General features: G+C 50.3%; 1 protein-coding gene across 19 annotated transcripts in view; it reads left to right on the plus strand.

Annotated features, from left to right (window-relative positions):
- The window catches only part of UBAP2L (ubiquitin associated protein 2 like), a 35,509-nt gene extending 12,275 nt beyond the window's left edge, over window positions 1–23,234 (plus strand). For 3 of the 19 annotated variants that reach the window (XM_030464983.1, XM_030464982.1, XM_030464984.1), the window contains exons 9-29: window positions 2,184–2,258; window positions 5,994–6,046; window positions 7,212–7,297; window positions 8,128–8,299; window positions 9,032–9,233; window positions 10,416–10,696; window positions 11,359–11,531; window positions 12,148–12,337; window positions 12,867–12,921; window positions 13,286–13,460; window positions 13,835–13,907; window positions 14,534–14,729; window positions 14,838–14,926; window positions 15,925–15,978; window positions 17,434–17,515; window positions 19,486–19,703; window positions 19,799–19,904; window positions 21,075–21,142; window positions 21,444–21,641; window positions 21,989–22,078; window positions 22,585–23,234. In XM_030464983.1, coding sequence (XP_030320843.1) covers window positions 2,184–2,258; window positions 5,994–6,046; window positions 7,212–7,297; window positions 8,128–8,299; window positions 9,032–9,233; window positions 10,416–10,696; window positions 11,359–11,531; window positions 12,148–12,337; window positions 12,867–12,921; window positions 13,286–13,460; window positions 13,835–13,907; window positions 14,534–14,729; window positions 14,838–14,926; window positions 15,925–15,978; window positions 17,434–17,515; window positions 19,486–19,703; window positions 19,799–19,904; window positions 21,075–21,142; window positions 21,444–21,641; window positions 21,989–22,078; window positions 22,585–22,680 — 2,732 coding nt within the window. In that variant the 3' untranslated portion in view covers window positions 22,681–23,234. The remainder of the gene's footprint in view (window positions 1–2,183; window positions 2,259–5,993; window positions 6,047–7,211; window positions 7,298–8,127; window positions 8,300–9,031; window positions 9,234–10,415; window positions 10,697–11,358; window positions 11,532–12,147; window positions 12,338–12,866; window positions 12,922–13,285; window positions 13,461–13,834; window positions 13,908–14,533; window positions 14,730–14,837; window positions 14,927–15,924; window positions 15,979–17,433; window positions 17,516–19,485; window positions 19,704–19,798; window positions 19,905–21,074; window positions 21,143–21,443; window positions 21,642–21,988; window positions 22,079–22,584) is intronic. The other 16 variants (XM_030465000.1, XM_030464999.1, XM_030464989.1 and 13 more) reach the window with 15 other exon arrangements.
- Window positions 23,235–23,487: the final 253 nt, after the last annotated feature.

Below are 23,487 nucleotides of genomic sequence, written 5' to 3' on the forward strand. Positions count from 1 at the left end.
GAGCTGTAGCAGAAGTTCTCCCAATATTCAGTGCACTGAGGAGGTTTTGGGTAGGTTTGGCCCAAATGGGTCCGTTTCTGGAGGTGCTTTTTGCACACTTAGGGTTTCAGGAGCTGGATTTGGTGTGAGTTTGTGTGCTGCTGCCCCAGAGAGGCACAGCAACTCTTTTCTTTTCCAGAAAAGTCTTTTTTTAGAATCTGTAGCAGAAGTTCTCCCAATATTCAGTGCACTGAGGAGCTTTTGGGTAGGTTTGGCCCAGGGAGGGAATGGTTCCCTTTCTGGAGCTGATTTTTGCACCCCCAAGGCTCAGGATTTAGGGTGTCAGGAGCTGGATCTTGTGTGCTGCTGCCCCAGAGAGGCACAGCAACTCTTTTCTTTCCCAAAAAGTCTTTTTTTAGGAGCTGTAGCAGAAGTTCTCTTAATATTCAGTGCACTGAGGAGGTTTTGGGTAGGTTTGGCCCAAATGGCTCTGTTTCTGGAGGTGCTTTTTGCACACTTAGGGTTTCAGGAGCTGGATTTGGTGTGAGTTTGTGTGCTGCTGCCCCAGAGAGGCACAGCAACTCTTTTCTTTTCCAGAAAAGTCTTTTTTAGAATCTGTAGCAGAAGTTCTCCCAGTATTCAGTGCACTGAGGAGGTTTTGGGTAGGTTTGGCCCAAATGGCTCCATTTCTGGAGGTGCTTTTTGCACACTTAGGGTGTCAGGAGCTGGATCTTGTGTGCTGCTGCCCCACAGAGGCACAGCAACTCTTTTCTTTCCCAAAAAGTCTTTTTTAGGAGCTGTAGCAGAAGTTCTCACAATATTCAGTGCACTGAGGAGCTTTTGGGTAGGTTTGGCCCAAATAGCTCCATTTATGGAGGTGCTTTTTGCACACTTAGGGTGTCAGGAGCTGGATTTGGTGTGCTGCTGCCCCACAGAGGCACAGCAACTCTTTTCTTTTCCAGAAGAGTCTTTTTTAGGAGCTGTAGCAGAAGTTCTCCCAATATTCAGTGCATCCTCCAGGGAAATGTCTGGATTTCAGCATGGAGAGAGTGCTCTCTCTTTTGTGGTCATCTTACTCAAACCAGGATGAGCCCTTGTTCCAGAAGTGTAGCTGGAAGGGAATCTTCTTCCCTTCTCTGTTTGATGCAAACATTTCCTCCCTGAACACATCTGCTGGCATTGCAAAACTTCTCTTTGTGTTGTGTGCCCAATTTGGGTCCATTTTAAGACCCAAGGACTCCTATTTTGCAGTTTGCTACTGGGCAGTTAAAAGGGACAAAGCTTGCTGGTGCTAAGTTGCTTTTTTGTGTTGTTTTTTTTAAGGAGCAATCTTGCTAAGAAGCCAAAACTTATTTTTACCTCATTTTTGAGCATCCAGGTAAACCCCACACCCTGGTTAGAAGCAGCATTCACAACCATATTCATGTTGCTTTGGGCTACTTCCCTATTTCTTGTATTTGCTGAAAACCTCGTGTTTGGAAGGAGAGAAATCAAGTACTGGAAACTCTGATATTGTAGGTTTTGGTCCTGGTGGTTTTTTTTGCTTTTTATTTTGGTTTAGTGGTTTTTTTTTTTCCTTTTGTTTTGGGCTTTTTTCCCCCAGAAAATGGAGAGGAATCAAAAAATCTTTATTTTTTTTTAAACCCCCTTTGTGTTTTGCATTGAATGTGTTGGACTCCTGATGGTTTTGCCTGAGGAGGAAGGGCTAGAAGGCTTTGCTGTGGGACTTGTGGCACTCAAGGAAATTGTGTTGGAGTAATATTTGTAATTTTAAATGAAATATGACAAAATCAGCCTGGTTTTATAACACAGATTGAGTGATCATCTTCCCAGACAAGTGCTGGAAGTTTAGGCTGAGCAGGTCTTTGGTTTTTGATATTTTTTTTTCTGCTGTTTTGTGGAGTTATGGAACAAAGCAGCTTCAAGTGTGGCTGGGGGGGGGATTTTTATTTTTTTTTTTTTTTTTTTTTTGGCAAAACAACCCAAATTTCCTTCAGCCCTGCCTGTTAACATGCAATTTTCCAGCTGTGTTATGTCTGGTGGTTTTGTTGCCATTTTAAGTAGCCAGAAACGATCTCTGGAAATTTAATATCCACAGGTAGAGTGGGAACTGGTTGGACTTGGGGGCAAAGAAATTCACCTTCACTTCCTGAAGTCAAAGTTTCACTCGTTGTCTTTCTTTTTCTTTTTTTGTTTTGTTTCAGGACTTGATTTCATTGGGGGTGAAGGGTCAAATTATCCCCGAAAGTTTGACACTGCTCCTGGTATGATTCCTCCAGGTGCAATAACTGCCCCGGATACTTTATAGCTTTTAGTTTTTTATTTAAAACAAACAAACAAACCTGAAATATCTGTGGATATGTCACTCTCCTCCCTCTCTCTTTCTTCATTTGAATGAATATTTGCCTACATTTGTTCTGACTCTTGCTTTTACTAATGCTGAATGGAAAACTGGGAGAGTTTAACCCAAATTCTTGGGGATTAGGGAAAATTTCACTGCTTCTCAGGAGCCAGAGCACCTTGGGGTCCTGCAGCACTGATGACAGAGTGTCCCACCTGAGGGGAGGAACCTGATTTTCCATCCAGGAAGCTGTGACTTGCTCTGGTCTCCTTTTTTTTCCATGCTTGGTTCTGCTTTGCTGGCCTCCCAGTTCTGGTTCTGCTAAACCTCAGAACATCCTGGCATGGGGCTGGCTAAACCTGGCTGCTTTGCTTCTGCTTTTGGCTGCCCTTTGGCTGAGCTGTGGGGTTGCCTGGTGGCTTTTTTGCCTTTCTCTGCTCTCCTTCACCTCAGCAAAGCTGCCCAGGGGTTTGGAGATGAGAGTGGTGCTTGGCTCAGTGCCTCCCCACTTGCTTTCCTCCTCTTACACCTTTATAGTTTTTATTCAAGCCAAAAAACAAATCCCCCAGGAGCTGATTCCATTTGCCTGATCCCATCAGTGGCCATCCCAGGGCCAAAATATTCTTTGCCAAATGGCTCCTCAGGGCTGGAAGCCACATTTGGGAGGAGGTGGCCACTTCACTTTTGACTTTACTCCTCAGCACAGGAGGAAGAATTTTGAGGCTCTTACCCAGGGTAAATCTCCCACTTCTCCCCTCTCTCTGGGTTAATCTTTAACTCCTCCAAGCAGCTCCAGAGCTCCCATTGTGGGTTTCCCACGTTTTGTTTGGATTTCCATGGCTTTCAGGGGCAGAGTTGGGGGAGGTTTGGGGGCTCTCACCAGTCACTCAGCAGCTGGCCACCTGATGGGCAAACTGGGAGCTCAATTCCCAGTTTCAAATGAAGAGTGGATGTGGGAAGGGAGGGAAAAGGCTTGAAGATACCCTGGGACTTTTTTCTTTTTGCAAAAACACTTCTTGACTTCTGGTTGGAAAGAGAAAGGTCTTGGAAGAAGAACTTCTGAAGAGAGAAAGGGTTTGGAGCAGAGAGGAGGGATTGGAATTCTCTGAAGGGTTTGGAGCAGAGAGGAGGGATTGGAATTCTCTCAAAGGTTTGGAGCAGAGAGGAGGGATTGGAGTTCTCAAAGGTTTGGAGCAGAGAGGAGGGATTGGAATTCCATGAAGGGTTTGGAGCAGAGAGGAGGGATTGGAATTCTCTGAAGGGTTTGGAGCAGAGAGGAGGGATTGGAATTCTAGGAAGGGTTTGGAGCAGAGAGGAGAGGTTGGAATTCTCTGAAGGGTTTGGAGCAGAGAGGAGAGGTTGGAATTCTATGAAGGGTTTGGAGCAGAGAGGAGGGATTGGAATTCTAGGAAGGGTTTGGAGCAGAGAGGAGGGATTGGAATTCTAGGAAGGGTTTGGAGCAGAGAGGAGGGATTGGAATTCTCTGAAGGGTTTGGAGCAGAGAGGAGAGGTTGGAATTCTATGAAGGGTTTGGAGCAGAGAGGAGGGATTGGAATTCTAGGAAGGGTTTGGAGCAGAGAGGAGGGATTGGAATTCTAGGAAGGGTTTGGAGCAGAGAGGAGGGATTGGAATTCTAGGAAGGGTTTGGAGCAGAGAGGAGAGATTGGAATTCTCTGAAGGGTTTGGAGCAGAGAGGAGGGATTGGAATTCTAGGAAGGGTTTGGAGCAGAGAGGAGGGATTGGAATTCTAGGAAGGGTTTGGAGCAGAGAGGAGAGGTTGGAATTCTATGAAGGGTTTGGAGCAGAGAGGAGGGATTGGAGCTCAGAGGCCACTTCTGAAGCTGGGTAAGAAGTCTCTCAGGGCATTGCTTGGTTGCAGCTCTCTCTTTTGGAGAGCAACAAACTTAAAAAAAAAAAAAACAACTTCCAGGAAGTTTTCTGGAGCATTTTATGGGGAATTCTTGGTTGGACATCCCATCCCAGCTCTTCCTTGGTGTGCCAGGCCCATCAGGCACACTGATCAGGAAAGCCCCATCAATGGCTGCCCTTCACCTGCAGGTTTTCCTGCTGCTTTTCCTCCTGCTTTGCTTTTCTTCTCCTTTTTCCCAAGCAAGCAAGACTTAAGAGAGCCCTGTGCTATGTTCCTACATGCACAGACTCTTCTTGGGGCAACTTTTCTGGCTTCCTGCTCTCCTCTGCCACCTCCAGCTACCACTTCACCTCTTGGGTAAGGCTTGAACTGGTAGGATCTTTCTAATCCATGAAAATCTGGGAAGGAGCCTGTTGAGGGCATGGAAAAATCCTAAGAAAGTGGAATCCAGGGGGTTTTTTTCAACCTTTTTTGTGTTTTGTATTAAATGTGTTGGACTTTTGAAGAGGAAGGGAGAGAAGGGTTTGCAGTGGGACTTGTGGCACTCAAGGAAACTGTGTTCATATTTGTAATTCTAGATGGAATATGACCAAAAAATAACAACCCGAGAGAGCTTCTTGAATTGGGTCAACTTGTCAAAAAAAAAAAAAAAAAAAAGAAACAACCCCAAAACATTGAACAAAGCAACAACACAAAATAATTCCCTGGTAATAAACTGATTCTGTGCACTGAATCCTTCACCTCCAGACAAAGTTGATTGGATGTTTTAACCTCCTGATGAAAATATGCAGGAAAAATTCCCCAAATCTCAACAACCCTGGTTGTGTCCTGCAGAAGGATCCACAACTTCCCCACGAGCCACATTTTGAGGCTGGAAAAGGCTTTTTCTTCATCCAAAGGCTGATTCCAACTTGTTCCACCCTTGTTAACATCTCTGGGATCAACCTTTCCACCTCTGTGGGGTTTTGGTGTGGGGTTTGCATGGGCTGAAAGGAAGCAGCACCAAATGGGGCTCTTTTGGGGGATTTGTGGGTTTTTTGGGATTCTCCTGCACCCAATTTTATGTTGGATTTGGAAGTCACCACATCAAATCCAAGGTTCTGAGGTTAAACTAGTGAAGGGAAGGGGTGGAACAAGGGATGAAAATAAGGGATGGAACAAGGTGAAGAGGCAGCCAGGCAAACCTTTTATTTCCTGGCAGATTTTTCCCAAATTGTGCAGGATTCTGGCTGAAATCTTGTGCTTTTCTGTCTGCTCTTTTGAGCTCCTCACTTGGAGCACAGCTCTGCAACTGGTCACAGAAAACATGGGGGTTGCTTGGGCCCTGAAATTCCCCTTTCTGATCCTCCCAAGGAGTTCCTGAGGTGGCAGGGGAAGGGGGAAACCCAAAAGGTGACTTCTGCAGAGGGTTGGGATTATCCCTGGGGTTTTGGGGCTGAGGTCCTGCGTGAGAACTGGCAGGAGACCCCTGAAGGAGGTGCTCTGTCTGAGCTGCTGGGGTGACACTGACTGCTCCCCAAACCTCCAGCTCTTGCAGCCCCAAGGAAAAGCAGAAAAAGGGCAGGAGGAGCTGGGGACCACGCTGGGTTTTCTTGCCAAGGTCCCTGTTTGGTGGAGGGGTGACAGAGGCCATCCCATGGCTGTCCCTTCCCTCACCTGGGGGTTGGGCTCGACTGCTTGAATGTCTCTGGTTGGCAAATAAATCTTCTCAGCTGCTTGCAAAACCCCCTTCCCCCTCCTCAATCCTTTCCCAGAGTTTTGATGCAGGAATAACTTCCCTAATTCTTCTTCTCCTCCTTGTAGGTGCTTGGAGGGCAGCGACAGAAGAATGGGGCACAGAGGACTGGAATGAAGATGTAGGTACTCTCCAACCCAACTTTTCTCCACGTGGCTGTTCCCCATCCTCCCAAAATAATGGGAACAGCCCAAACCAGGCTCCCAATCCCAGGGGATGTGATGAAGGAGCCCAAAATCACTGCTGCTCAAGGACATGGCAGAGGAGCCCCAGGCAGGGAAGCATCTCCCAGGTTCTTCTCATTGCCTACAACTTCCTGATGGAATTCTTCCCTAAACTGACCTGAATTCCCATGAGGTTCCTGCTCCTTTGGGAGCCTTGGATCCCCAGGATGTGCCAGGGAGAAGGCAGCAGGGTTTTTTTTCCTGCCTGTGTCTTGTGGTCTTGGAGGTTTGAATCAGGCAGAACCACTTGGTTCTCCCTTCTGACTTTCTCTTTGGTGTCTTCTACTGCTTTTTGTTCCCTACCTGGCATCAGGAGAGAAGAGACATTGTTGTCACCTCCTTTTGATGCCCCTGGAGCAGTTTCTTCCCTCTCTGCTTCAATGGAGAACTTTTGTTCTTGCAGATGGCAGCAGACTTTGGGCTTTTTTAGGATTATTCCTGCTTTTGCATGCTCTTTTTTTTTGCTAAGCCTACAGAACAAGCATGAAAGGGAAGCTTTGGCTTTCCAGGCACATCAGGAAGAACTCCTGATGTGTTTGGAGATGCAAGCAGCTCCTCTGGTCACTCAAGTCTCTGCTTGGACAGAGCCTTTGATAATCTCTTCCCTTCACTGTGTCTGATATGTCCCCAGGGGCTCCTGATTTTGTTTTTAGACTCTTTTAGCAAGTTTGGTTGCTGGCAGCCCCCCCAGTCTGCAATAAAAGCTGTTTGGATTCTGATATTTTCCAAGCTATATCACAGGTGGCTGTTAAACCTCCTTTTCATTCAGTTTTGAGCATTTTTCCCTTCCATAGCTGAGGTGTTCCAGCAGTTCAGAGCACCCCTGGAGCTGCAGGAAACTTGTAGAAGGATTTGGGGTTTTTTTTTCAGGTGATTTGTGCCATTCCCTGAAAAGAAATTAAATAAGAGCTGATTCTGATGGGAACCAAATATTGAAGGGGTTTAAGACTCAGCACTCAATTTTCTTGGATGTTTTTTTGTCTCAGATGCTCATGTGCTTTGCTTGGAGTCCCAAGGCATTCTTCTCACTTTTGGCTTCTTTTTCCTCCTTTTACCTTCCAGCTGTCTGAGACCAAGATCTTCACTGCCTCCAACGTATCCTCAGTGCCTCTGCCTGCTGAGAATGTGACAATCACAGCTGGACAGAGGTGAGAGAGCCCCTGGCACCACTTTTTCTGGGCCAGAAGTAGTGCACAAGTCCCAGAGCACTTTGCCATCTCCCACTAAACCTTGCCAGCCAGCTCAAGTGCAGCAGCACTGAATAAACTGAGATCAAGTTCAATGGAAAAGCTGAATGAGGAGGTTCTGGGTCCAAATCCTGGATTTTAGAGGCTTTGCTGCTGGTTCTTCAGATTTGAGGGCATTTTGTTGTGTTAAATGAATGGAAAAGATGCTTTAAAATAAAGGGCTGTGCAGGAGCTTGCTTGGCCTCTGTCCTCTTGAGGTTTTAGCTGGCTGATAACCAGTTTGTTCTGCACATTCTTTCAACTTGTGGAGTGAAAACTGGAGGTGAGGGGTGTGACAGAGCTCCTCTAAACCTCAGTTAGGATCCTACAATCCTGAACTGCTTTGGGTTGGACCTTAAAGACCAATTAATTCCACTCTCTTACCATGAGGAGAGACCCCTCCCCCAGCCCAGGGGGCTCCAAGCCCCATCCAACCTTCAACAGTTCCAGGGATGGGGCAGCCACAGCTTCTGGGGGTGACCTGGGGTTCAGCACCCTCAAATTAAAGAATTTTTTCCCCACATTTCCCCTCTTGGAGGATGGAACCTTCTCCCCTCATCCCACCCCTCCAGCCCCTTGTCCCAAGTCCCTCCCCAGCTTTCCTGGAGCCCCTTCAGGCACTGGAAGGTGCTCTGAGGTCTCCCCATTGCTGAACACCCCCAAATCTCTCATCCTGGCTCCAGCACAGAGAAGACCTTCAGCCCTTTTATTTTTTTAATTTCTTTTAATTTTATTTTTTTATCTTTCCCCAGAATTGATCTTGCAGTCCTGCTGGGGAAGACCCCCTCTTCTATGGAGAATGAGTCAACAAATCTGGAGTCATCCCAGGCTCCTTCCCTGGCCCAGCCACTGGTGTTCAGCAATTCCAAGCAGAGTGCTATGTCCCAACCAACTTCTGGGAATTCCTTCTCTCACCACAGCATGGTAAGGACATCCTGGTGTCCTCCAGGCACTTGGTTTGGGTTGGTTTCCTTCACTTTCCCTTTGGACAAGATGGGAAATAGAGTTCTGAGCCCTCCTGTGGGAGGCAGGGGATGATTTGCTCTGAACACAGAGGCCTGAGGTCCATTGTTTCATTAAGAAATAATTGGGATGGTTCCTCCCCTGGTGTCTGTGGCAGACTTGCAACATTTGCTCCTTTCCTGGTCAAAGCAGAAGAGTTTGAGGAGTGGGATTGGGTGGGAGTTTGGTGTGGGATGAAATGCTGGCAGGGGAGGGAAGGAGACATTGAATCAAGGAATGTGCAGAGACCTGGGCAGAGACTTCTTTGTGCAACTTCAGCAAAAGAAATAAAAAATCCTCTGCCTAATGATAGTTGAGGAAGGATTTTCAAAGCCACCTTAGGTGGGAAACCAAGTCCTGGTGGTTGTCTCTTTCAGGGCAAGCAAATGAATGTGAATAGAATAATTCAGTCTATTTTTAAAGATCCTATTTGTTGACTTTCTTTGTAAGATTCCATCACACTCCAAAATGCCAGGGGCTGGGCAGCTCCAGAGTGATAAAAGCTGTGAGGGAAGCAGGAGCTCTCCTTGCCAGCAGTGTCTGGAGTGTTAGCCAGAGAGAAGCAGCAGGATATACAGTGCATGCAGACATTTCTCTGTCCTCTGAGCCTCCAAGGGAGCCACTGACTTTGTTATTTCATTGCTGAAATTGCAGGTGAGCATCCTGGGGAAAGGGTTTGGAGATGTTGGGGAGGCCAAAGGCAGCAGCACCACAGGTTCCCAGTTCCTGGAGCAGTTCAAGACAGCTCAGGCTCTGGCTCAGTTGGCTGCTCAGCACTCCCAGCCTGGTGGGAGCACCACTGCTTCTTCTTGGGACATGGGATCCACCACACAGACCTCATCTCTGGTGCAGTATGGTAAGGAAAAGCAGAATGGTTTTCCAGAGGGCAAGAAATTCTCCCAGAATTGCAGAATCATGGTGTAAGCAGCTAAATCAGGGGTTCAGTGTGGGGAGGGGGGGGCAGATCACAAGTTGGCAGCCAAGCTGGGAGAAGATGAAAAGGATTGAGGGTGCAAGTTTTTGGGTTAAAATGTAATAGCATGTGTGACTCTTCCTCTGTTCCTTTTGGAGCAGTTGAATCCCTGGGTTTGGGTGATGCTTGGAAGCTGGAAGGGGGAGGGAACCCCAGCTCCTGAGCCCCTGGTAAAGCTGAGTGACAGAGAAGGGGTCTGGATGCCCTTCTGGAGAACAGTTCCTGCACACCAACACTTGTCAGTCTCCACTCTGTGCTGACCTGGTGTTATCTTGTAAAGAAATTCCACTCTGCCTGTTAAGTGCCTTTGGATTGGCATGAGGGAATAAAGAGGGATTAGGGAGATCCCTGCTTTTCAGCTGAGCTGCTGAGTACCAATGCCATTTCTTTCAGTTTGGCCATTTGATTTCTTGCTATGGGGAAATGGCTCTGGTTCAAATCTAAGCTGAAATAAAAAAAAAAAAACCAACAAACTCAAGCCCTGTCCTAGTCACAGTGTTGGCAGCTCCTGATCTTTTCAGACAAGGAGCCCCAGAGGAGAGGCAGAGAGAAGAGGAGTTGGTTTTTAATAAGCTGTGGTGCAAAGGAGGAGGGGGGTGCAGCTGTGCTGAGACCCTGAGGGTGGGCAGCCCCTGAGGAGGGGTTTTCCTTGGAGGAATGCTGGCAGGGAAGGAGCAGGGCAGGGAAGGAGCAGGGTTGGCAGAGAGGGAAGCAGAGTCAGGTCCCTGCAGGACCCTGATCTGCAGTGCCCCCACACAGGGGGGCTCTGAAGCCCAACTTTCCTTGGAGGATGGGGAAATTTCTGTTCTGCAAGTTCACTTTGTCCTCTTGAGGTGGTGGAAGGAGCTGTGGGGAAGAGCTTGGAGGGCTCAGCTTTGGGTTTTTGGTGAGAGTGAGGCTGGGAGTGGGGATTTTGGGGTTCTCTGCTCTCTGGTTTTAACAAACTCCAGGGAGGAGCCACGGTGTGAAACAATTTTCATTTTCTTGATGCTGAGAAGTGTCAGAACTCGATTTTAGGGTTTTTTAGGAAACAAATCCAGCTAAGTCAACACTGTTCTTCCCCAGTAGATCTCAAGAACCCAACGGAGTCTTCGGTGCACAGCCCCTTCACCAAGCGTCAGGCCTTCACATCAACTTCAACCATGATCGAAGTCTTCATGCAGGAGAAGCAGCCTGTGGTGACTGCCTCCACAACTGTGCCACCACCCCCTTCCTCACCACTCCCCAGCAAAGCCAATCCTCTGCCCCAGATGTCCCCAGGGTCCTCGGACAACCAGTCCTCCAGTCCCCAGCCAGCACAGCAGAAGCTGAAGCAGCAGAAGAAGAAAGCGTCGTTAACATCAAAGGTGAGTGGGGAAGGAGGTGTTGGGTTAGAGCTGCAGAAAAACTCATTTGGGCTGCTTAGAAGGAAGGGCTGGGCTTGGCTTTATGGAATCAAAGAATCCTTAGGTTGGAAGAGACCTCCAAGATCATCCAGTCCAACCTTTGACCAACTACTAAGCCATGTCCTTAAGGACCAGGTCCAAACACCTTTTAAATACCTCCAGGGATGGTGACTCCACCACTGTCCTGGGCCATCCCAGTGCCTGAAAACCCTCTCAGTGAAAAAATATCCCCTAAATAAAGCCTAAACCTCCCCTGGTGCAGCTTCCATACAGTCACAGAATGTCAGCTGGGAAGGGACCTCAGGGATGACCTGCTCTAAGATAACTGTTGATGTGAGATGTCTCAGCACCCCCTCAAGCTGAGACTTCAAACTTTCCAGAGTTGGGGAATCCATTGCTTCCCCCTGGAAGACCATTCCAGTGTCTGACTGTCCTCAGAGTGAGGCCTTCCTGCTGTTGGTTCTGTGGAAGGGTGACAGAAGAACTTGTCCACCTGGGCTGAACAGCATCATTCAGAGGATGGAAGCCTCTCAGTGCCCTCTTGTGCTAACGTGGACACTAAAATCATTTTCTCTGCTGAGCCCAAGGATTGATTGACCCTTTCTGTTGTTCCTCCCTCACAGATTCCTGCACTGGCAGTGGAGATGCCTGGCTCAGCAGATATCTCAGGGCTCAACCTGCAGTTTGGGGCATTACAGTTTGGGTCAGAGCCTGTTCTGGCAGAATACGAATCGACTCCCACGACAAGCACGGCTGTGAGCCAGGCTCAGAGCAGCCTGTACACCAGCACAGCCAGGTGAGGACCCCCCCCTGCTCCCAGCAGACAGCTTTTCCAGGGCTGTAGGTATCCTGCATACCAGTAGACCCTTTCTGACTGTTCTGTGGTCACAAAGGGGGGACAATGTATGCGACAGCAAAGCATAAGATACCAGGAGACTCTTCCAGGCAGCTCTGTGGCTGACTGGCCCGTGGTGCTTAGACAGAAGCAGAGATTTCTGCTGCTTTTAAACTGTGTTGTGGGTAACACAGGAGGGGGAACCCCCAGCATGGCTGCTCCTTGTCCCTGGGGAGCAGATTCTGTGTGTGCTTTGCCCTGCTCCTTGCCTGGCAAACCGGGGTGCAGGGGAGCAGATGAAATGTTGCTGGTTTCTGGTGCTCTGACCCTTAGGATCTGGGGCCTGAGATGTCACCCAGAGCACAGCTGGGTGTGAGGCAGGGCTGCAGTGAGGTGCCAGCATCCTCCTGTGGCTGGGGATGTTTCTCTGCTGGGTTTGCTTGGCTGCTCTGAGTGGTGCCTTTATGCTGAGGCTTTATTTTGAAGGTCTAGAAACGAAGAGGCTGGGTCAGCAGCTTCCAGCAGGGCTGTTTTGGAGAGAAATGTAAATTTATTTTTTTTTTCCCCTCCTTTCCAGTGAATCTTCATCCACAATTTCATCCAATCAAAGCCAGGAGTCTGGGTACCAGAGTGGCACAATACAGACAGCAACTTTTACCTCCCAGAACAGTGCTCAGGGACCACTGTATGAACAGAGATCCACCCAGACGAGGCGATACCCAAACTCCATCTCCTCCTCACCTCAGAAAGATCTGACCCAGGCCAAGGTAGGAAAAGAGCTTTGCTCACCCTTTGTGCTGAGTAAGCCTGGCGTGTGAAGTCTTGGAGGAAGCTAAGTGGTTTATCAAGGGTTTCTGTGCTTTCTTCTGGCTGCTGCCAGAGCCCTTAAAAACATTACTTACCTGGGGCTGGGCCAGTGGGGTGATCAGAGGTGAAGTTGATCACAGGCCATGTGTGGTGTCTCCTGTAATTACCTGTCTCAGTGTAATGTGGCAAGCAGGCTGAGGATTTAGGTCTGTCTTAAGGGTTTGATTCTTGTGTGCTGCACAACATCAGTTTTGATTCATGAACTTGGGTTGAGGCTGTTGAACCAGTCAGAAAAATTTCTTGCCCTGCTTTCTCAAGTAGGTGCTTGGGGGTCACCTGGGCTGAGCTTGGTGCAGTCTGGTGGTGTCTGTTGGGAGCAACTCTTCTTCAGGACTGAGGAGGGAGTGTGGCAGGGGGCTGACACCAGGTCTGCCTCTGGAAATGAGCATTTGCAACATCCAAAACCTTTTTTTTCCTCTTTTTCTTCAGAATGGTTTCAGTTCTGTACAACCCACGCCATTACAAACCACGCAGGCTGTTGAAGGTAAGAGTCTGTCAGTGCCAGGGCTGTCCCAGCTCTCTTGCACTCCTCATGTTCTTTGGATAAAAAGCTTTATCTGTGCTAAGAGCAACTCCTTGCCCTGCTGGAGCCATTGCTGCCACTCTGGTTATTTGCTTGCCTTGAAATGTGTTCAGCTTTCTGCTGATGGATCCAGGAGATCCTTGATGAGTGGCTCATCCCTGATGATAATAATTCACCCTGATTTGTTTGGGAAAAGCACCTTCTCTGAAGGTCTGGAAGCTCTTTGCAGAGCTGATGTTCTGATGAGGCAGAGCTAAGCCCCAGATCACATCCTCATCACTGAATTTAGGAGCTGCCCTTAACCTGAAGCTTTTTTTTTCCCCAGGTGCTACAGGTCCAGCTGTGAAATCTGATTCCCCCTCTGCTCCCAGCATCCCCCCTCTCAATGATGGGGTCCCTGCCTCCTCCCTGCTGACCACAGCCAGCCAACACTCAACAGCTCTGAGCAGCCTGAGCCACAGTGAGGAGCTCCCCAGTACCACCACAGCCCAGCTCAGCAGGTCAGCAGGATGCTGGGTGGGCTCCTAGAGAAGCACAAGGAGAAGCAGGGGGCTGAGACAGGCAGCAAAGTCTGTCCCGTGCAGTGGGGAAGGCTGAGGGGACTCATCCCATCTGAGATAATAAAATTATAGAATCCCAGAATGGTTTAGGTTGGAAAGGGACCTTAGAGATCATCTCCAACCTTAGAGGTATCTCCCCCAACCTTAGGGATCATGTCCCCCAACCTTAGGGATCATCTACTCTGCTGTGGGCATATCTCCAGGGGAGAGAGGGCATCCAAAACTTCTCTGTGGATGGGGAATGGGATCTGGCCTGGTCCTACCACTGGTGACTCTTGAACCTTGGCTTTGACCACCTTTTCCTCCTCCTGCAGTTCATTACCCACCCAGCAGAACAGTCTGTCCTCATCCACATCCTCGGGGAGAACATCAACTTCAACTCTTCTGGTGAGTCTAGAGGTGCTCTAGTGCCAAGCAACCCCCTTCCTGCTCAGCTTGGAGGGCTCTGGGGGTACAGCCAGTGGGGGCTGTGGTTGTGACTGGAGCTGCTGGAATTTAGGGTGTTGTGTGGAGGGTGATGTCAGAACACGCTGGCTCGAGGGCTTTGACACCTGTGGCAGGGGCAGCAGCAGCTTCTTTAGAGCTCATGGCAGCTCTTGAAAGTGCTGAGGGCTTTGCTACCAAATTTCAGAGCAAACTGGTGGCTGATGGGGGTCCTGCAGAGCCCCCTTTTATTCCTGCAGGGGAATAAAAAAGCTCCTGCCCCAAAGGTGATGCTCAGCCCGGCTTCTCCAGCAGACAGAGGTCTTGGGATGCAGCCCTGTGGGAGGATGGGAAGCATTAGGGGTGGGTTGGCTGCTAGCAGGACTTTGGACTTCAGCCAGATACAGAGCAGGTTTTCTGTGGGTTTTTTTGTAGCCTGCAGCTGAGTTGATGGCAGCCTCCAGGGAGCAGCTGGGGACAGGCAGGGCTTTGCACAGACAGCGCTCTTCCTGCTCTTCCTGCCCTCTTCTTCCTCTTCCATCTCCTCTCCCCACCCCTTAAATTCTCTCCTTTTCCTTTCCTTTCCCTAGCACACAAGTGTGGAGAGTGAAGCCAGCCTCCATTCTTCTGCTAGCACTTTCTCCACCCCCTCCAGCACCGTCTCGGCCGCCCCGCCGCCCGTCACCGTCTCCTCCAGCCTGAGCAGTGTCAGCAGCCTGGGCCTCAGCCTCAGCAGCAACTCCACGGTGACAGCCACCACTCGAAGCTCTGTTGCAACAACATCAGGTACTCCCCTCCCCCTGAACCCTGCTGCTTCCCCAGGGGAGAGTGTGGGGGCTGGGAGAGAGACAGCTCCTGCTCTTCACTTCACCGTGGGATTTTTTCTTTTGGCAGGAAAAGCCCCTCCCAACCTCCCTCCTGGAGTTCCACCATTGCTGCCTAACCCATACATCATGGCTCCAGGGTTGCTCCACGCCTACCCGGTGAGGGGGGGGGATGATTTGCAGTCCCATCATCACACCATTGAGATCTCTCTTAGCTCTGTCTTCAACCAAGAGGGAGAGGTGGAGGATGGTAGAGAAAGCAAAAAAATGGAACATCAGCCCAGCAGGACTGCCTTGGGAGGGGAAAAGTTTGGACCTGTTGCTTTCCATAAGATGGCAGCAGAAGGAAATCCATGTGCCTGGGGGGAAAAATGTCTGGAAGTCTGGAGATCTGCCATGTCCAGAGCAGATTTTGTCTTGCCCAGCCTGTGGGGAGCAGCATCCCCTCAGTCAGAGCAGGACTCATGCCAAGTGGAGCTGTTTTAGCACCATGGGATGACAAAAGCCACTCAGAAACAAGGGTGGTGGCTGCCACAAAGCCTAGGGCTGTGTCACAGCCCTTTTCTGAAGCTGAAGGAGGAATTTCAGTGTTGAAATTGCAGGAGGAAATTGGTGGAGTGGCTCTGTGGTCTGGAGCAGAGGGCAGTGGGTTTGGAGCTCACTCTTTTATCTGAGCACCTGACTTCCAGTATGTCCAGGGGGTCTCCAGGAAGGCTGGAGATGGATTGTTTGCAAGGACCTGTAGTGGTAGGATGAGGGGGTAACAGTTTGAAATTGGAGAAATTGAGACTGGAAGTTAGGAAAAAATTCTTTACCATGAGAATAGTGGAAAAATGGAAGAGGTTGCCCAGGGAGGTGGTTGAGGCTTCATCTCTGAAGATGTTCAAGGTGAGGCTTGAGGAATCTCTGGTTGAGGATGTCCATGCTGACTGCTGGGGGACCTTTAGAGGTCCCTTCCAACCCAAATTATTCTGTGATCCCATAAAATCACTCCTGGCAGTGTCAGTCTTGGGGTAACAGTTGCTGTCTGCCTGCACAATCACAAAGCCTCTGCTTCTGGCTTCATCTTGCATTTATCTAAAGGTTTAATCTAAAATCTGGTGAGTGTCCTTACCTACACTGTGTCCCTAACATCATCTCCTGGGCTTTTTTTCTAGCCACAGGTGTATGGGTATGATGATTTGCAGATGCTCCAAACCAGGTTCCCTTTGGTAAGTACTGAGGAGCAACATGGGGCTCACAGCTCACTGGGGCTGCAGGTTTGGGGTGCACTGGAAGTCAGGCTGGAGAGCTGGCAAAAAAAAGAAAAAAAAAAGGTGCTTAAATATGGATCCATCTCCTTGTGACAGTGGGGAGGAGTTGCTCCCTTTGTACTTGGGAAGTTGGATTACTCAGATGGGCAGATTCCATGGGGAATGGGAGAGCTCCAGGAGGCAGTGGGTGATGAGGTGTTGTGGAGATTTGTGGCTGGTTCTTGAAAGAGGCTGTGACTGAGAAGACTTCTCTGAGAGGGGGGTTTATTTCAGCCTGGAGAAGAGAAGGCTGCAATGGGGAGACCTCAGAGCACCTTCCAGTGCCTGAAGGGATCCAGGAAAGCTGGGGAGGGACTTGGGACAAGGGCCTGGAGGGATGGGATGAGAGGGAATGGCTTTGAACTGGAAGAGGGGAGATGGAGAGGAGATGGGAAGCAGAAGTTCCTTGGGGTGAGGGTGCTTCTGAAGGAGAAGGTTTTGGGGAGACCTTGGAGCACCTTCCAGTGCCTGAAGGGATCCAGGAAAGCTGGGGAGGGACTTGGGACAAGGGCCTGGAGGGATGGGATGAGAAGGAATGGCTTTGAACTGGAAGAGGGGAGATGGAGAGGAAAAATTCTTTAAGTTGAGGGTGCTGAGCCTCAGGTCACCCCCAGAAGCTGTGGCTGCCCCATCCCTGGGAATGTTGGAAGTTTGGATGGGGTTTGGAGCCCCCTGAGCAGTGGGAGGGGTCCCTGCCCATGGCAGGGGGGGCACTGGATGAGTTTTCTGGTTCCTTCCAACCCAACCCATTCCATGATTCTCTGGTTCTGGATCTCACACCGAGTTCTCATTATTTGTATCATATATTCTCACTAGAGAGTGGCTTGAAATTGGAAAAGGGGAAATGGAGGTTGGACACTGGGGAGAAATTCTTTGGGGTGAGGGTGCTGAGCCCCAGGTCACCCCCAGAAGCTGTGGCTGCCCAATCCCTGGAATTGTTGGAGGTTTGGATGGGGTTTGGAGCCCCCTGGGCTGGGGGGAAGTGTCCCTGCCCATGGTAGGGGGGTTGGAACTGGGTGATCTTTATCCTTCCAACCCAAACCAGTCTGGGATTCCATGATTTAGCAATATTTGTGTCCTTTGTGTTGTCAAGTGGAGGGGAAGCTGAAGGGCTGCACAGCACAGGCTTTATCTGGTTTTTCCCCTAACCAGATGAGGGAGATGGTGGCTACTACAGAACCAAGGCTTGCTGTAGGCTGTGAGGAGGAGCCTCACTGTGGCTGCTTGAACTGCAATCCTCCAACAAATGTGCCAACTGCAGTTCAGAAATTCCTTTTCTTTGGGGAAAAAAAAAAAAAAAAAAAAGGACGTTTTAACTTTGCATCTTTGGACAGAGCTCCTAAAACTTCTTCTCTTTTTGTTTTCATCCTTCAGGATTACTACAGCATCCCATTCCCTACACCTACCACCCCACTGACTGGAAGAGATGGCAGCCTGAGCAGCAATCCATACTCTGGTAGGGAAAAAGGAGGCTCAGATCTCTCATCCCCTTGCATTTTCCTGCTCACTAAATTTCTGTGTCCCATTGTCCACTGGAACTGCCCCTGCACCACCCTCTGGCACTGCCTTTGGTCTGGAGCATGGTTCTCAGCAGCTAAACTTCCATTTCCTCATCTGGTGACATTTTGAGGCATTTTACCAGGAAGATGGAGCAAGCAGGAGGTGATCCAGCAGTTGGGAAGGTTGTTGAGGAATGGTTGGAAGAATCTGGGAGGTGGAACACTGGGGAGCTTCTTTTCAGGTTGTGGTGAGGCAGGGGTTAAGCACTTAGAGACAAAAAAATAACCACAAAACCTGGAGAAATGAAGTTTTCTGTCCATGCAACAGTCTCATGGAGAAAGAAAAATGGGACATTTAGGACCTGTCAGGCTCAAAGCAGGTGTTGAGTGGGTGGCTGATCTCTCCCTGACCTTTCCAGGTGCTTTAATTCCTGGCACTGGGCAGCAGTTCTGCTGTCTCACCCTTTAGGAACTGCTGCACTTTGTGGCTCCCTGCTCTTCCAGCACCACTTCTCCTTTCCTTGTTTGCCTGGAAGTGCTTTTGCTCAGCATGCCAGAGCTGAAATCCCAAGCTCAGAGCACAGCACTGCTGCCTTGAGTCATTTGTCAGCTTAACACTGGGGATAATTCCTGTCTCTGGCTACTCCTGGCAGTGCTGAGGAATCACTGCCTTGCTCTGCAAGCTCTGAACAGGGAAAGTGTTTGTGTGGAGGAGCCAAGCAGGTGCAGATAAAGAGCAGCCCAGGGAGCATCCCCAAGCCCCACAGCCAAAGCCTCCTGCAGTGCCCAGGCTGAGAGGAGAGGAAGGGGTATTGATTTCTGAGTGCTCTGGGATATTTCTGTGTGCTCTCTGGGATATTTCCAAGTACTCTACGAGCTGCTGGGTCTCTGATTTGTTGTCAAAAGGGAGGGAGGTGTGAGCCCTGCTGGAAAAAGGGACCATTCACACATCCCTAGCAGGAAGATGTTTGCCTCTGCTCTTCAGGGAGCTGTTGGCTGCTGCTCTTGACCTCAAGTCTGGCTCTGGAAGGAGCTGAGTTGTCTTCAGGGCTGTTGCTGGTGCATGGAGGGAGCAGAGGGAGAGCTCCAGGTCTTCAGGCAGCCAGGAGTGTCCAGTCCAGCCAGTTTGTCCAGTGCTGGGTGACACTGGGTGGTGCAGCACTGCAGCTGAGATGCTCTGAATCCTCCTCTTGGGGATGAGGAGTGCAATTAACAGCTTGGGGTGCATAGGGCTGAGGGCTTGGGGGGGCAGCAGTTTTTAGGAGGGGAGCTGGGTGAAGTCACAGAATCATTTGGGTTGGAAAGGAGCTCTGGGATCAGCAATTCCAGCCCTGGATCCACTCCTCCTGTGGTTCCCATGGCACTGAGTGCCACATTCAGCCTCTTCTTAAAAACCTCCAGGGATGGAGAATCCACCCCCGCCCTGGGCAGCCCATTCCAATGTCTGATCCCCCCCTCTGGAAAGAATTCCTTCCTAATTCCCAACCTAACCTTTCCCTGGCAGAGCTGAAGCCCATGGCCTCTTGTCTGACTGACAGAGCCCAACCCCCCCCCTGGCTCCAACCTCCTTCCAGGGAGTTGGGGAGAGTGATGAGGTCTCCCCTGAGCCTCCTCTTCTCCAGAGGGGCCTCCTCATCCCTTTATCTTGTCCTGGCTCCCTTCACAGCCTCCTTGCTCTTCTCTGGACCTGCTCCAGCACCTCAATCTCCTTCCTGAACTGGGAGGCCCAGAATTTGTTGCTTTGTCCCCTTTTTGGGCTGAGCTGGAACGGTCTTGAATTTGAGTGGGAGGTGCCCATGTCCATGCAGAGGAGGGGGCTTAAATCTTTTATTTTTTTCTTTTTTAGATTTTTTTTTAAGGTCCCCCTTCATCCCCAACCACCCTGTGATTCTCTCTATGCCTTTTCTTCCATCTCCTTGTGCCTCAGGTGATTTACCAAAATTTGGCCGAGGTGACGCCTCCTCCCCTGCTCCTGCAACAACTTTGGCCCAACCCCAGCAGAACCAGACCCAGACCCACCACACCACCCAGCAGACCTTCCTGAACCCGGCACTGCCTCCTGGCTACAGTTACACCAGTCTGCCCTACTACACAGGGGTACCAGGGCTCCCCAGCACCTTCCAGTATGGGCCCGCCGTGTTCCCTGTGAGTTTCCCAGAGGCAAAACCTGGGATTCGGCTGGGAAAGGGGGTAAGGAGGAGAAACCTCTCCTCATTCTCCTGTTTTTCTCCTTCCTCCAGGTTGCTCCTACCTCTTCCAAGCAGCATGGTGTGAATGTCAGTGTCAATGCATCAGCCACCCCTTTCCAGCAGCCCAGTGGCTACGGCTCACACGGATACAGCACTGGTAAGGATCCCCCCTCACCCCCCCAGGCAGCTTTCACAGCACCAAAGCCACATAAAGGGACTGCAGCTTTCACTGCCTCCAGCATCAGGGAGGAAAAATGGCCCTGGTGTTACCTGCAGGTCAGTTGATTCTCCTTGGAAAAGCCCAGGGCTTGCAACACATCATTTCTGGGGAAGGTTGGAGGAGTTCAGAGCTCTTCATGTCCTCCTCTGTGCCCAGCAGCTGGATGGCTGGGCTTTGGACTCCTGTCAGAAAGCTTAAGCTGCTGAATTGATTGATTTTTTTGGTTTATTTAGGGTTTTTTTTTGTCTGTTTGATTATTGGGGTTTTTTTTTCTCTCTCTGTGATCAATAGAACAGGAATTATTCTAGATTTGAGCCTGGGAACTTTTTGCTTCCTGCATTTGGCAGGTGCCTGCTTTCTAGAGAAATCTCCTTCTTAATTCAGAGGTGCCCAAAGGTTGGGAACCTGCCCTTTGTCTGGGTTTCACTGGTTCATTTCTGGCTGACTTGTACCTAGCCTGCCTTTCCAGCCTTCACATTCCTGCTCTGCCTTTTTTTCACCCCATTAAAGCCCTGCAGGGCACTCTTTTCTCTGCTAGGAGCCTTTCAGCTCTGTACCACGTCACCTGGAGCTGAGTCTTTCAAAACCTTTTTGTTTCAACACTTTTTCTGGGCCTTAAATGATGGCTGAGGCTTTCCCTTGCACCAGCCCATGTGCCACTGCTGCCCATCCTTGCACCAACCAGCCCAGCCCACACTTGAGTTTTTTTCACAGGGAATTTGCTGATTTTCAGGTAATTTACAGGATCTAAGGAGCTCTCAGGCTGTTCTTGTTCAAACTCTGGAAGTTTGTTTCCTTTTCTGCTGCATCCCAGCAGCTCTTCTTAAAATTGCAGTTTTCTTGGCTTTTCTGGGCATTTTTCTGAGGGGCAGCAAGCCCTTAAATTTATTTCTGGAGGGTTTCAGGAACTCCTCATGTCCAGAGCAAAAAAAAAACCCTCACACCCTCACACCTTGACCCTGCTCCCTGGTAACCATCTCTTGTCTCTAAACTTTTCCTGGCTGCCAGGCCACTAAAATTTTTCCACCTGGATGCTGGTATTAGCAGCAGGAGCTCCTGCTGACCCTGTGGCTGCTGCCTGATTCCCTTGCCTTTCCCTTTTCCCAGGTGTATCTGTGACATCCAGTAACACGGGAGTGCCGGACATCTCGGGCTCTGTCTACTCCAAAACTCAGGTCAGTGGCTGCTCTGTGCTCTGAGGAAGGATCTGCTTTGCAGTGAAGGAGAAGCCTGGCTCTGAGACAGCCTCCCTGGGCAATGAGGTCCCATCCCCTTGGAGAAGGGAAATGCTGGGAAAGGCTGATTTTCCAGCTGGGACAATTCCAAGCCCAGAAACCAGTAGGCAGATGGTGTCTGTGCACCGCACCACCCCGTGCCTTGGGGAACTGGGGGGAGAGGGTTTGAGGGGAGCTGCCAGGCAGGGACAGGGCAATCCCCCCATTTCCCAGCACTCATTCCAGCTTTTTATCTCCTCAGCAATCCTTCGAGAAGCAGGGATTTCACACTGGAACCCCAGCAGCCTCCTTCAACCTGCCTTCGGCGCTGGGCAGCGGCGGCCCCATCAACCCCGCCACGGCGGCGGCGTATCCCCCCACCCCCTTCATGCACATCCTCACCCCTCATCAGCAGCCCCATTCCCAGATCCTCCACCACCACCTGCAGCAGGATGGGCAGGTAAGACCCTCCCCCAATCCCCCCAAGCCCTCTCTGGGCTATCTCCTAGGGTTTTCCTTTCCCCCTCTCCCTCCTTCCCTCCTTCCCTCCCTCCCACCACGCGCGGTGACACGCACACGCCTACACCAGCACATACAGACAGGGCCAAAAATAAAAAGAGGAGGAGGAGGAGGTGAGGAAGGGCTGGGGGTTGCTGGGCTGTCCCAGGAGTGGGCAGGCAGAGCCCCTTCCCCCAGTCAATGTACACCCTGAACCCCCCACTGGCTCCTTTAGCCAAAGGGGCAACCGGTCACAGCCACCACCCCGCCGTAGCTTTCAGGTCTAACCTTGGCTTTCTATTGTCATAGTTTGTCCCTTTATTTTTACATATCCTGGTACTGCAACAGCTTCCATATTTGCAGACGATTCTGTGTTGCCAACGCCAGCAGGAAGATCAGGTAATGAACCTCTCTGATAATGCATTGCACTTGTCCTGGGGTCTCCCCCCCTTGCCCCTAAGGCCCCCCAGGCTCACCCCGCCTTCTCCCCCTGCGATCCCACCAGCTGAGGAGAGAGGCCCTGAGGCAGGATGTGCACACACACACACCTCTCACAGACACACACACCCCCTGCTCCACCCTTTTTCCCCCCCATCCTTCCTCCCTTTCTCCCCTCTCCCCATTTCCTCGGGGTCCGAGCTGCTCCCCCCCCCCTCGGTGCCGGTGCCGATCCGGTGCTGATCCGGAGGAAGGTGCAGAGCAGTGGGAGGGTCCTGTGGCTGCCAGGGCAGCATCACCCAAAGGCTGCTTTGCCCCAGGAGAGGCAACCCAGGGAGCTGAGGTGGGTCAGTCAGCACCGAAGAACCAGAACCTTCAGCAGAACCTGGAGCAGGGGGGGGTCCCAACCCACCCCATGCTGGTTCTGCCTTAACCCATTGCTTCTCCTTTATTTTTTTTCCCCTCAGAGCGGTTCCGGGCAACGTAGCCAAGGAAGTTCCATCCCCCAAAAATCCCAGGCCAACAAATCTGCCTACAACAGCTACAGCTGGGGAGCCAACTGAGGCCGGGGCCGCCCTCACCCATCCCTTTGCTTCCGGAAGAAAACGAATCCGACCCAAGGCTGAAAAATCCTGGGAAGGAGAGGGCAGTGCCCAGGTCCTGCAGTCCCCCCGGGCAGGGCAGGGCAGACTGGAGCAGCAGCTCTGCCTTGTCCCTCTTCAGCCACCTTTCCTCTTGTATGTAATATAGAATTTGTATTTTTTTTTTTTTTCTTTTCGTTTGTTTTGGGTTTTTTTTCTCTCTCTTTCTCTTTCTCTTTCTCTCTCTCTCTCTGCATTCAGATTATGAACTGTTTGCCGTAGGGGCCTTTTTTGGTTTTTACTCCTTTCTTTCCCTTCTTCCCAACCCTTTCCCTACCTCCTGGTGCCCCAAAAACCTCTCGGATCCAAAGGAGTGGAAGCTGCGAGTCGCCTACAGCAAACCCCCTTATTATTAGGAAATAAGAACAGTAATTGATATGAACAGCATTGTAAGATGAATTAGTTGAAGTGTTTTTTTGTACCGTGTTCTAAATTTAATGGATAAATGTGTCTTGTATATAAAAACAAAAACCCCACACCGTCCTGGAGTTCTCTCATTTCCTTTCCATCCCCTCCCTCCCTTCCTCCCAACCCCAAGGAGCCCGGGAAAGCTTCCCCTTGATTTTAATTTCTCCATTTCTGCCCCTTCCCTCCCTGCAGGCCCCAAGCACAGGTCCTGCCCTCCCCCACCCCCTTTGCACACTGTAAGTTCTGCTTTTGATTTGGGGGGGGAGTTTTTGGGTTTTGTTTGTAATTTTTTTTTCTTTTTTTTTTTTCCCTGCGGTCCAA

The sequence above is a fragment of the Calypte anna genome, chromosome 25 (assembly GCF_003957555.1).
Source record: "Calypte anna isolate BGI_N300 chromosome 25, bCalAnn1_v1.p, whole genome shotgun sequence".
NCBI lineage: Eukaryota > Metazoa > Chordata > Aves > Apodiformes > Trochilidae > Calypte > Calypte anna.